The 13,894-nt window shown below is 44.0% G+C and overlaps 1 protein-coding gene across 2 annotated transcripts in view; it reads left to right on the forward strand.

Moving 5' to 3' along the window:
- The first annotated feature begins 1,364 nt into the window (after positions 1–1,364).
- LOC115110655 (alpha-1,6-mannosylglycoprotein 6-beta-N-acetylglucosaminyltransferase B-like) overlaps positions 1,365–13,894 on the forward strand; it is a 91,765-nt gene continuing 79,235 nt past the window's right edge. The window contains exons 1-3 of one of the 2 annotated variants that reach the window (XM_065010222.1): positions 1,365–1,430; positions 1,551–1,892; positions 3,597–3,709. In XM_065010222.1, the coding sequence (XP_064866294.1) occupies positions 1,825–1,892; positions 3,597–3,709 (181 nt within the window). In that variant the 5' untranslated portion in view covers positions 1,365–1,430; positions 1,551–1,824. Of the gene's footprint in view, positions 1,893–3,596; positions 3,710–13,894 lie in introns of both variants that reach the window. The other variant, XM_029636480.1, reaches the window with a different exon arrangement.

The following is a 13,894-nucleotide window of genomic DNA, read 5'->3' on the forward strand; positions in this document are numbered from 1 at the left end:
CTTAGCAGCTTCTGTCTATGAAAACCTACTATTGTGTACCTTAGCAGCGCCTCCCTTCCTCCTTTTTTCACAAAATAATGTCAAGGGTTGAACTTGTCATCTTAAATGAATGTGAGCTGACTGTCAATGCCTTTGAAGCCAGAGCTTGGGTATAATGCCATTCTCCACACCATGACCGTACCAGGCCTGCCAGAGAGCCCTGTCGTGTCAGTCTGATTCAGGGCTCATAGGACTGCATGAAAATGGTTTCCATAGCAGCAGGGATGTAGATTGCTCTCTGTCATAGTAGGGATGGCCCTGGGTGACCTCAAGAATGGCTGCCTCCTCTCTGTCTTTCTGTCTCTTCTCTGTGATTTATTGCCTTAACCCAATGACATACTCCTCTCTCTCTCCTCTCTGACTAGTCCTGCAGGTGCAGGAGCACAAGTGGTCAGGCTGGTCACAGACATGTTGATTTTCATGGGTGTCTGAATGAAATCTAGGGATTGTGACAATCGGTTTCATTTATCTCTCCTCCAGTTTTCAGGTCTCATATCATTAGTTATCATATTTTATATAAAACATTTTCACTAGGTTACAAAAAGCCAGAGGGAGGATAGAGGATACATTGTGGAAAGGTGAGATCGTTCAACTTTGTGAGTAACTTCTGCCCATAGTTACCTAGCAAATATATTAGAATAGTAGAGTAGATTCTTAGCAATTGGATTCATAGAATGGGCCAAAGCAGCCCAGTCTAACAGGTGCAAACTCGTCAGGTCCTAGTCCTACCAGTCACACTGCAGCTGTCGATAAGAGACTTGGTTTGAGTGTCCTCCCATTCAGACCATTGAGTGCTGCTGTTGATAAACTCAGCAAAAAAAGAAATGTCCTCTCACTGTCAACTGCGTTTATTACAATGATGTGAAGTTATTATTACAATCTGTGAAGTTATTTGAATTTTTACGAATTATCTTTGAAAGACAGGCTCCTGAAAAAGGGACGTTTCTTTTTTTGCTGAGTTTATGTCTGCTCAGCTGCTGACGGCAAAGGGAACTGGCCATGGTGCTGAAAGTAAAAAAGTAGGCCAAGGCGTCAACGAAAAAATCTGGTAAGAAAGGTTGAAGTAATTTACACTGTCCAAAGACTAAACAACAGCATATTGAATAGCTTGTGTGTTTTTAAATGAAAACTGTAGGAACTAGGCTATCTATGATGTTGGCTTTCTATTCTTGAGACTAATTCACTGCTATTTTGATTTAGGCTTCTGTGCAGAGCTGACTGGGACATTTTTATGAAAACAGGAGTCATTTGTCCTGCAATACTGAAACTTTTGATTGTATGTATCACTCGTTAGATGGCGCTGCACTGAAGACATATCTAGGCTACTTGCACAATCTGGAAATACACAGCCAGTAAGCGAATGGAGCCTAGCACACGTTGTGTGCTCACTGGTGAGCAATGGACTTTTATGCTCGATAACTCTGCTACCCTTTTCCCAACTTGAAACACATACACGTTTACCATGTTAACAATGAGAGGAGTGAACAATATTACTTGTGTTTTTCCAACAGAACGGCTAGGACTCCGGAGTCGGGGTTAATTTACGGACTCATTTAAACTCAGCGGAAGCAAACTATTGTATGCAGCTGGGCAAGCGGAGTGTATTCCGTCCGTCCGAACTTTACTAAACCAAGCACGTGCAGTATTGGTTATCCGATTCCGAAGTCGATGTATCGATATTTTTAAAGCTCTATTCATTCATAATTACTATTTATGTTTGCGCTTAGGACACTGTGAAATATACACAATGTTGTGTGCTCTTTGCGTTTTCTCCTTCTCCGGAAAATGAGTGCTGTGAACACAGACTATTCAACTATGGTGAGAAGATGTCTTCTGACGTTCAAACCATTCAGGTAAGCATTTACATGTAGGCTACTGTTCTCGTGGTCTCAATGTACAGGCAGTGTTCTCTCTCTGTGTAGCCTAAGTCTCAAATTGAGTTGAAAAAAATGAGTTCACATGAAAATGGGAACGTCATGAGTAGACTACAACAAACTCACAGTGGTCAGGTTGCCTTGACAGAAGTACACACCTGTGATATCATAGAGGTGTGAAAATGGATCTGTCATGTCAGAAATATGTTATGACAACCTCATAAAAGCAAGGAGTAGGCTAACTGCATAACGGATGAAGGTGCATTGCAGATAGTGCACAACAAGACTGAATATGAACTACATATTTCTACAGTAGTTTGCATGCATTTTCCCCTGTACACAGAATGACATGCATGTACCTATACAGAAGGCCTATGCACTTGACACTTGAGTCAATATAGATCACTGCATTGTTTCAGAGCTCTTGGGCATACTCTGATCACTATGGTAAACCTGAACTCTGCCAGCACTCTAAAGGCAGTTAGACTTGTGCCTAGTGTCTACTGTGAATGAATTCATTGGTGTGTAGAATGTGTTCAGTGGCATGCAAACACACAAAGGTACACAAAGGTACAGATCAGCTGACAGTAGGTGATATCAACTAGTTTTGTGTATTTCTGAACACACTGGTTTTAGCTTTCATGAGCACAACACTCAGCTCTTCACCATTAGCCCAAATATTGGACAGTGATGGAGTATGACATCGCTCTTAGACAGTAAGAATGTAATATTACCTCTCAATTACATGAAGCTCTCTTTTAAAGGGCTACCCTTTAGGATGAGAAGAAAGAAAGCAATATCATAACCCGTGTTCAATGAGCAGCAAGTGATGTGAGCTGTGGTGTGTAATATGTCAATCTAGCTCTCCATCCAGCAGCTCTCCTCTGGAGGAATGGACCGGAATGGTTTCAAATATTTCAACATTTGCATGAGCATTTCTCAGTGGATCACCTTTCTCATGCAAGGATGTCATCTACAGTTTGAAAGGCATCTGTTATGAGCATTAATTTCCACCCACCATTCTGAACATTTGAAAATGTCTACAGTGATTGTGGTTGCAGTCACACATATGCAACTGTAATCCTTAATGTTATACTTTTTCAGTTGACTTTTCATACATCGTGTTGTACACAAGACCCATGTACTGTATGTAATATGCCATTTACCTTTGTCCACAACCAGATCCCCAGCATTGCCGTAGGTAGATTAGTTAAGAATGGTGATTGATTGATAATTCATCCATATCTAGTCTTGACATTTGGATTCTCTGCACTCTGTTAAATGGCAAGAAATGCAGTAATGGGATCAAAACACTAATTGAAACCTAACTGGACTTAAAAAAACGAAGTAAAAGCATTTGTTTTCATGATGCCGTCAGCTCCCATTTGCCGAGCTATGTGAGGTGCACCTGACGACCCCCATGAAAAGAATTGCAACGCATTAGACCAATGGCCATCAAATTCAAACTTGTCATCTTTAAGTTTCTTTGTTATTTTGCAACATCTTCTTGTGCCCCATTCCTTTTGTACTGTACAGCTCTTTTGCTTTCATTCTGACAGTTGACCCCCCCTCTTCTCTTCTCCCCTGCCTTAACTCCCTCGTTTTTCTCTTATTGTTCCCCCTGAGTTCTAACCCTGAGTCTTGCTCTCTGTCTCCTGGTTGCCCTGGTCCCTGTCCCTGCAGGATCTTTGTGGCGGGGATCGGCTTCTTCAGCCTGTGCTTCCTAATGACCTCCCTGGGGGGGCAGTTCTCGGCCAAGCGACCCGGAGACACTCCCTTCACCATGCGGGCCGAAGGTAAGCTCCAGAATACAGACATTACAGTGTCTTCTCTCTCTGTAAAGCCTGGCAGCCTCTGACTACATACGTTCTCTGCACACAATAAACACGTAAGAACACGCTCAGTGCAGCAGAAGCCCTTGATTGCAGGCAGCCGGCTGACAGACCTCATCAGTCTGCTGCTCACCAGGTGGGGGTTAGGGGGCTTGGGTCTTGTTACCCTCCCCTCACCTCCCTGTAGTCTTGCTAAGATGTCACCCACCTCAAGGTCTTTAGAATTCACCCTGGTCAGTGTTCCGTGCTCTGGGAAAGCAGGCTCTTAAATTTCGGAGCACGTTATCTGTGTTTGTTCTATGTGCCCCTGCATTTATATCACAGTGCACAGATCATTTAGAAGAGTCAATGTTAGCTTGGGCGCAGTTGCCTCTCAGCTGTATTACAGCCTGACACTCTGACACTGTCTCATCCTCATTGGGCAATGTGGGCATTATCAGGTGGACACAACCACCCAACAGAACAATAGAAAGTCAAGAGAACTCAGAATTATTCCTGTGCCTTGTTGTTTTACAGATGATTTGCTTTATAGTTTGTTCAGCAGTTTTGCTTGCTTGTAGACTAAAATGCTGCTGCAGTGCAGTGATAATACACAGTACAGTAGGAATCTCTAGTGACTGTTTGTTTGTCTGTGTGAAAGCCTGATCTAAAGCAGAATCCCTCTCTGTCCTCCAAACTGTGGATAAAATCCATAAGTGATGGATAATCTTCATACAATGTAATCCTCCGTGCTGCACGCCAACTCCAGCAGAGATAGGGAGAGGGATGTGGGCAGGCAGAGGAAGGCTGGAACGCTGCCTGATAAATTAACCACTCACAGGCTGCAGTCTAGGGAAGGCATTTGGCCCTCAGCTCATTAAACACTGCCTGTTACCCAACCAGGGAAAGCCAGGCTAAGTAAACCCTGAGCCTGTGTGTGTGTAATGAATGGGCAGGATGGAGGTCAGTGTTCATTGGAGCAGCACCAGGATAGTAGACACCAAGTCAGCTACTTCTGGCCCCAGGAGTGACACAGAGAGCCTGTTGACTGTGCGATCTGCTTTAGTGATGAGGGTCTTTTAGTGCACCCGCGCACACACACAATTTGTGTTTTGCAAGCGGGAGGAAAAAGGCTAGGGGCCAAGTAAATGTGGGATCGTTTTATGTATTAGACCAACTGAGCATAGAAATATATCCCAGATTGACTGTGATGGGAATAAGCCTTTTAGTAGAGCTCATGAATGGACCCATAGTTGATAGAGGAGGAGTTTAGATCTACAGTGTCACGGCTTTCTTTCTGGGAAGGAGAGGCAGACCAAAACGCAGCGTGGTTAGAGTTCGTGTTAATTTAATAAGGTAACTCAAACATGAACAGGATACAAAACAATAAACGTGAAAACCGAAACAGTCCTAACTGGTGCATAAAACACAAAGACAGGAAACAATCACCCACAAAATACCCAAAGAATATGTCTGCCTAAATATGGTTCCCAATCAGAGACTACAATAAACACCTGCCTCTGATTGAGAACCAATCTAGGCAAGCATAGACTTACCTAGACACCTAAACTGAACACAACCCCATAAATCTACAAAAACCCCTAGACAAGACCAAACACATAAATCCCCCATATCACACCCTGGCCTCACCAAAATAATAAAGAAAACAAAGATAACTAAAGCCAGGGTGTGACATACAGTCGTGGCCAAAAGTTTTGAGATTGACACAAATATTAATTTCCACAAAGTTTGCTGCTTCAGTGTCTAGATATTTTTGTCAGATGTTACTATGGAATACTGAAGTATAATTACACGCAATTCATAAGTATCAAAGGCTTTTATTGACAATTACATGAAGTTGATGCAAAGAGTCAATATTTGCAGTGTTGACCCTTCTTTTTCCAAGACCTCTGCAATCCGCCCTGGCATGCTGTCAATTAACTTCTGATGGCAGCCCATTCTTGCATAATCAATGCTTGGAGTTTGTCAGAATTTGTGGGGTTTTGTTTGTCCACCCGTCTCTTGAGGATTGACCACAAGTTCTCAATGGGATTAAGGTCTGGGGAGTTTCCTGGCCATGGAACCAACATATCTGTATGTTTTGTTCCCCAAGCCACTTAGTTATCACTTTTGCCTTATGGCAAGGTGCTCCATCATGCTGGAAAAGGCATTGTTTGTCACCAAACTGTTCTTGGATGGTTGGGAGAAGTTGCTCTCGGAGGATGTTTTGGTACCATTCTTTATTCATGGCTGTGTTCTTAGGCAAAATTGTGAGCCCACTCCCTTGGCTGAGAAGCAACCCCACACATGAATGGTCTCAGGATACTTTACTGTTGGCTTGACACAGGACTGATGGTAGTGCTCACATTGTCTTCTCCGGACAAGCTTTTTTCCGGATGCCCCAAACAATCGGAAAGGGAATTCATCAGAGAAAATGACTTTACCCCAGTCCTCAACAGTCCAATCCCTGTACCTTTTGCGGAATATCAGTTTGTCCCTGATGTTTTTCCTGGAGAGAAGTGGCTTTTTTGCTGCCCTTGTTGACACCAGGCCATCCTCCAAAAGTCTTTGCCTCACTGTGCGTGCAGATGCACTCACACCTGCCTGCTGCCATTCCTGAGCAAGCTCTGTACTGGTGGTGCCCTGCTCCCGCAGCTGAATCAACTTTAGGAGATGGTCCTGGCGCTTGCTGGACTTTCTTGGGCGCCCTGAAGCTTTCCTCACAACAATTGAACTGCTCTCCTTGAAGTTCTTGATGATCCGATAAATGGTTGATTTAGGTGCGATCTTACTGGCAGCAATATCCTTGCCTGTGAAGCCCTTTTTGTGCAAAGCAACGATGCCGGCACGTGTTTCCTTGCAGGTAACCATGATTGACAGAGGAAGAACAATGATTCCAAGCACCACCCTCCTTTTGAAGTTTCCAGTCTGTAATTTGAACTCAATCAGCATGACAGAGTGATCTCCAGCCTTGTCCTTGTCAACACTCACACCTGTGTTAACGAGAGAATGACTGACATGATGTCAGCTGGTCCTTTTGTGGCAGGGCTGAAATGCAGTGTAAATGTTTTTAGGGTATTCAGTTCATTTGCATAGCAAAGAGGGACTTTGCAATTAATTGCAATTCATCTGTTCACTCTTCATAACATTCTGGAGTATATGCAAATTGCCATCATACAAACGGAGGCAGCAGACTTTGTGAAAATTAATATTTGTGTCATTCTCAAAACTTTTGGCCACTACTGTCGATGGAAGGGAGAGGAAGTATAGAAATGAGGAAAACCAACAGACTGATTTCTAACGTAGGGAAGAGAAGGTTGCTTGATGAAAGGCGTTCCCCAGTGAACAGTTCACTCTCCCTCAGCAGTTTGTTTTTATAATGGAACTCACTTACAATGCAACCACAAGATAAAGCCTCAACAAAACTGTGTTAGGACAGTCCACTGTTTTCTGTTCATTATAGACAATACAGTCATTAGAGGCAGCCTGAGCCTATCATAACATGCTGTCCATAATGTTATTTCAGAGAAGTCTAAATTAAATTTGAGTAGATACGGTATACTACTATACAATAAATGATGCTGCTGTAGGCTAGTGGGAGGACTACAAATCAATGAATTGTTTGTAGATTCTTCCCAGATCCTGTCTGTATAGTATCCAACTATGCAAGCTTTGATGCTATTTACATTGGATTATCTGTTTGTCTAGGGCTTTATGGACTTGTTGTGTGGACAGGGAGATAATTAGCAGGCATACCGGCTCTGTTGTAGGATTCTCCCTGGTTGGATTAGTGACCACACTGGGGATATACACAAAGTTATACAGAATTGATACCCAACAATGAAATAGAATAGATTCCTAAGGTTTCATACAGACAGTTTGAATTTGCATTTCAGTTACCTCCACTTATTGATATGTCTCAATTCAGATCTGTCTGAGTCAACATCAATACCACTCAATATATTGTAGCCTGTTCTCAGTGACTGCTGTTGCTCAATTCTTATTGATAGTACAATATTGTACTATTTACTTCTTCTGTCCCGTTGCTTTACCTGGCTACACCCAGTAGGCCACTGAAATAATGTCTGTACAAACGTTTACCCCATTATTGGTGCAGGTTAACATTTTTGGGGATGAGTCTTGTCCGTGATGCAGAACTGAGTGATATCCACTAGATGTGCCAGCTGCAAAGTCAAAATTAGCTATATTGTAAAAATGAATGAAAACAAAATTTAGGTTAGTGTTAGGCATTAGGGTTAGCAGTGTGGATGGGGTTGTATGACTTTGTGGCTGGGCCAGCTAGTGACCACTGAGCAGAGCTGCCTCCAGCACATGAGTCATCCCAATATATGATCTCCTGCATTATGCAGGTGGTCTTTCATGGAACGTGAAACTAATGATGTGGTGGGGGACTATTTCCTGGAAAGGACGAAGGCGTAAAAGAGGGAAACGTTAGAGAGGATCAATCTTAAAGGCTGCAGAGGTGTTCCAGGGGCTTCTAATTATGTCTTTGAAGCCCTCCCTCACGGAGACCCCTTTTTCCATAGGGGCTATTAACGTGGCCCTGCCTGGCTGTTGGGTAGATGGAGGAAGGGTAAAGTTCATGAGCTCCAAGATTTTCCCTTGGCAGGCTGATGCTGTTTAAATGGTTGATATACAGTAGTTTGGATGTAAACATTGTGTCTATCCCACCTGTACTGCTGAGAGATGAGAGGCAGAAGTTCCATTGTGCTGTTCCACAGACTCAATCTGAGTAGCTATTCTATCAGACTCGCTATACGCACTCAATCAGAGCTAGGTTACAGCACTGTAGCATCCTTTAAGGAACCACCCATTATGAAGCTTCTGTGTGTCTATTCACTCAGTCACTGTAACAGTGTGTTTGTGTACTAGGCCTAAGGTGTTCTCTCAGCAAAATGCCACTGATGGATGTTGGTACACATCTAATTAACAGGAGGAGTCTGGCGCTAATATGGGGCCAGGGAAGTAGACTGGCTCACACACATTAGGCCCGGAGGCCAAGTGAGGGGTAATAACTCATGAACTCTCACCACATATGTTGTTTTCCCCTACATCTTGTAACCCATAGTAGGTCACGTATTGCATCAGAAAACATAGTGGTTGGGCAGGAGCCACTAAGGTGAGGATGAAACAGAGAGCGCTGTTTTCAGGATGTACACGAGTGAAAATCTAATTTGACCTCCATTCAATGTCATGGCTATCTTGTCACAATGTGTTCAATGAAATGCTAATAATGCAGTTAAATACATCAAAGTGCAAGGACTTCCACTGCAGCTATGTTAAGTGACGCGTTTATGACAATGATAGACCATGTATTGTGTAGCTCAGCAGTCATCACTACCTAAAGTTAGAGCAATTAACTGAAGTGAAGACATGGCTTTTTACTGTACAGGTCTCTAAAAAAAAAAAAAAATTGCCTCAGTGAAAGTAAGATGGCACGCTTGAAACAGAGGGCGGTCTTCTCAGAAGTGGTTTTGAAAAATAGGGAAGAATTGGCCTTTGTTACAGCATGCACGTGTAGTCCCCACGGACAGAGAGACACTGCAGGAGGTCCAGCAGGCTGTGTAGTCCCCACGGACAGAGAGACACTGCAGGAGGTCCAGCAGGCTGTGTAGTCCCCACGGACAGAGAGACACTGCAGGAGGTCCAGCAGGCTGTGTAGTCCCCACGGACAGAGAGACACTGCAGGAGGTCCAGCAGGCTGTGTAGTCCCCACGGACAGAGAGACACTGCAGGAGGTCCAGCAGGCTGTGTAGTCCCCACGGACAGAGAGACACTGCAGGAGGTCCAGCAGGCTGTGTAGTCCCCACGGACAGAGAGACACTGCAGGAGGTCCAGCAGGCTGTGTAGTCCCCACGGACAGAGAGACACTGCAGGAGGTCCAGCAGGCTGTGTAGTCCCCACGGACAGAGAGACACTGCAGGAGGTCCAGCAGGCTGTGTAGTCCCCACGGACAGAGAGACACTGCAGGAGGTCCAGCAGGCTGTGTAGTCCCCACGGACAGAGAGACACTGCAGGAGGTCCAGCAGGCAGTGTAGTCCCCACGGACAGAGAGACACTGCAGGAGGTCCAGCAGGCTGTGTAGTCCCCACGGACAGAGAGACACAGAGAGACACACAGGAGGTCCAGCAGGCTGTACTGAGGTGAGCTGCTGTGACTAAAGAAGACATGAGCTTCCATCAGGGTGGCCAGACAAAGAGACGGATGCTTTTCTGTTGGATTTTGATAAGCTCACGACAGCCATGTTATACAGATCTTTCTCACTCTATTTTCCATGATAGGCAGTGACATTTTGCTGAAGGAAAATACCATGTTTCTATGGGTAGGGAGGCTGCACAAATGTTTTTGATACCTAGCAGATCTGATGGCATCCACCAGGGTAAGAAGGCATGGGGTTCTGCAGAGGAGAGAGGAGGGAGAGAGGAGAGAAACCTCAAAGATTCCTCATCTTGAGCAGCTGAAAGGATTTAGTCATCTTGATTCTGTGTTGATTGATCGAACCTTCATCCAGTGAAAACACTGTCACAGTCATTAAGGGATTGTCCTTGTGTTCTCACAAACATTCTTTCTAGAAGATAAACTAATATGTACAATTACAGTGCAAACCTTTTTAAAGTTGTATAACTAACTGGAAGTCAATCTGCTTAAGAGCGCCTGCTAAATGACTAAAATGTCCAATTTAAATGATGAATTAGTTCTCTGGAGTGTTCAAGTATACAAAGAACACCTTCCTAATATTGAGTTGCACCCCTTTTGCCCTCTGAACAGCCTCAATTTGTTAGGGCATTGGACTCTACAAGGTGTTGAAATCATTCCACAGGGATGCTGGCCGATGTTGACTCCAATGCTTCCCAAGTGTCAAGCTGGCTGGATGTCCTTTGGGTGGTGGACCATTCTTGCTACACAGGGGAAACTGTTAAGCGTGAAAACCCAGCAGCGTTGCAGTTCTTGACACACTCAAACCAGTGCGCCTGGCACCTACTACCATACCCCGTTCAAAGGCACTTAAATCTTTTGTTTAGCCCATTCACCCTCTGAATGGCAAACATGAATACCTAATGCTGAACACAGTAGTCAGTATGTATTGTATTGTTTGAAGGAGTGTGTGTGTGTGTGTGTGTGTGAGAGAGAACTGGATGTGTGTACATTACATTGAATCAGAAACCTATCAGCGGTCCCTGTGCAGAGTCCCTGACTCAGCGGTTCCCCTCTTTGTGTTGTTGGTGGGGTCCGATTTCTTATTTACCCTGAAAATACCGGGCCACACGTTCTATCAGAACATAAGAATGGTGGTGGTTGGAGGTCAAATGTGAACTGAATGCTGAATGTAAACATGGTTAGTATCTACATAAAAGCTCCTCATCTAGTTCCACCTTATGTCTGCCATTCACACCAATGAAGAAGACTGGCCTTCAAATTGCTTGTGGTTCTCCTAAAATGTGTTTCGGGTTTGTTTGTGTCTGTGTATATTGTCTGTAGGGAGAGGGAGGGTTAATAGGAGGAAGAGGCAGGTTTTTAATTGAAGCTGTGGAGAAGCATAGACGGATAGTTTCCTCTTTCTGGGCTGTCAGGTGCAATGAGAGAGAGGATAAGTGACAGAGGTTGTCGGCTCTAATAGGTTCTGGTTCTGTCAGCTCCCCCATGGCTGCCGGGTACACTAGAGCAACTCAATCTCAATCAGTCCTCCTGTTAATGAATATTCGTATGAGGAGTGAGAGCAGCAGGGATAGGGGGAGTGTGAATCTACCAATCTAGCAGGTGAGAGGGGAAGGGGGGAGGGTCTGACACCCCAAGGGTCCTCAACCAGGAAAACAACACACACCTACACACACACACACACAGTAATCTCGAGTTATATGTACCAACATTTCTCAGTTGTACACAATCTTGTATAAAACCGTATGAAAAACTGAAGGCTAATTGTCAATAGGGATATGCATAAATGTAATGTTTTATGCGGAAACCACCAAGAATTCAATACAGTATGGTATGTGCAGGGTCAGGTATGTGTGTCTGCCTATGCATGTTATAGCCAATACATTGAATAGATTTGATCAAGATTTGTCTCTTTTTTTTGCTACTGTAGGTAGCATTAGTTGGCTGTACCTATGTTTTTCATCTTATAGCTTGTTCTCTCCTTTTTAAATAGTGAGCCAACATGCCTTCAGCACTTGTATTTCCCTGACTGATCAAAACTAATTTTCTCATGATCTCTCTTGTCTCTCTGCAGCAGACCAGAGGAGGCTGGTGGGAGGAGCTATAGGAGGACAGGCTCATTGTAAAGACTAGGATGGAATTATTGGAATGGTATCAAACACATAAAACATGGAAACCACATGCTGGACTCTGTTCCATCCCAGCCATTACAATGAGCCCATCCTCCTGAAGCTACTCCCACCAGCCTCCTCTGCAGCAGACATATAATGGGCATTATGTTTGGAACATCAAATCGCAAGTATCAAATCACAATTGTGGTGGTTATTTCTTTATTATCAAATGAGGAGAGACAAACTTATCACACAAGTCAGAGTTCTACTTAGTCTTTATTCGTTTTTGTGTGGAAACCAGGGTCTTGCCCCCAAAACAATGCTCACCTCATCATTATCCATACCGGAGAGCCATCTCTCCCTGATACCTTCCAGTCAGACCAGAGCAATCCCCCTCACATGAATGGAATGTGGCTTTTTATTTATTTATTTTTTATTTCACCTTTATTTAACCAGGTAGGCTAGTTGAGAACAAGTTCTCATTTACAACTAAGACCTGGCCAAGATAAAGCATAGCAATTCGACACACACAACACAGATTTACACATGGAATAAACAAAACATAGTCAACAATACAGTAGAACAAAAGAAAACAAAAAGTATATATACAGTGAGTGCAAATGAGGTAAGATAAGGGAGTTAAGGTAATAAATAGGCCATGGTGGCGAAGTAATTACAATATAGCAATTAAACACTGGAATGGTAGATGTGCAGAAGATGAATGTGCAAGTAGAGACACAGGGGTGCAAAGGAGCAAGATAAATAAATAAATAAATACTGTATGGGGATGAGGTAGTTGGATGGGCTGTTTACAGATGGGCTATGTACAGGTGCAGTGATCTGTGAGCTGCTCTGACAGCTGGTGCTTAAAGCTAGTGAGTGAGATATGAGTCTCCAGCTTCAGAGATTTTTGCAGTTCGTTCCAGTCATTGGCAGCAGAGAACTGGAAGGAAAGACAACCAAAGGAGGAATTGAATTGTCTTTGGGGGTGACCAGTGTGATATACCTGCTGGAGCGCGTGCTACGAATGGGTGCTACTATGGTGACCAGTGACCTGAGATAAGGTGGGGCTTTACCTAGCAGAGACTTGTAGATAACCTGTAGCCAGTGGGTTTGGCGACACGTATGAAACGAGGGCCAACCAACGAGAGCATACAGGTCGCAATGGTGGGTAGTATATGGGGCTTTGGTGACAAAACGGATGGCACTGTGATAGACTGCATCCAGTTTGTTGAGTAGAGTGTTTGAGGCTATTTTATAGATGACATCACCGAAGTTGAGGATCGGTAGGATGGTCAGTTTTACGACTGTATGTTTGGCAGCATGAGTGAAGAATGCTTTGTTGCCATATAGGAAAACGATTCTAGATTTAATTTTGGATTGGAGATGCTTAATGTGAGTCTGGAAGGAGAGTTTACTGTCTAACCAGACACCTAGATATTTGTAGTTGTCCACGTATTCTAAGTCAGAGCCGTCCAGAGTAGTGATGTTGGACGAGCGAGCAGATGCGGGCAGTGATCGGTTGAATAGCATGCATTTAGTTTTACTTGCGTTTAAGAGTAGTTGGAGGCCACGGAAGGATAGTTGTATGGCATTGAAGCTCGTCTGGAGGTTAGTTAACACAGTGTCCAAAGAGGGGCCAGAAATATACAGAATGGTGTCGTCTGAGTAGAGGTGTACCAGAGAATCACCAGCAGCAAGAGCAACATCATTGTTGTATACAGAGAAGAGAGTCTGCCCGAGGGTTGAAACCTGTGGCACCCCCATAGACTGCCAGAGGTCCGGACAACAGGCCCTCTGATTTGACACACTGAACTCTCAGAGAAGTAGTTGGTAAACCAGGCGAGGCAATCATTTGAGAAACCAAGGCTGTCGAGTCTGC

The sequence above is a fragment of the Oncorhynchus nerka genome, linkage group LG26 (assembly GCF_034236695.1).
Source record: "Oncorhynchus nerka isolate Pitt River linkage group LG26, Oner_Uvic_2.0, whole genome shotgun sequence".
In the NCBI taxonomy this organism is placed as follows: Eukaryota; Metazoa; Chordata; class Actinopteri; order Salmoniformes; family Salmonidae; genus Oncorhynchus; species Oncorhynchus nerka.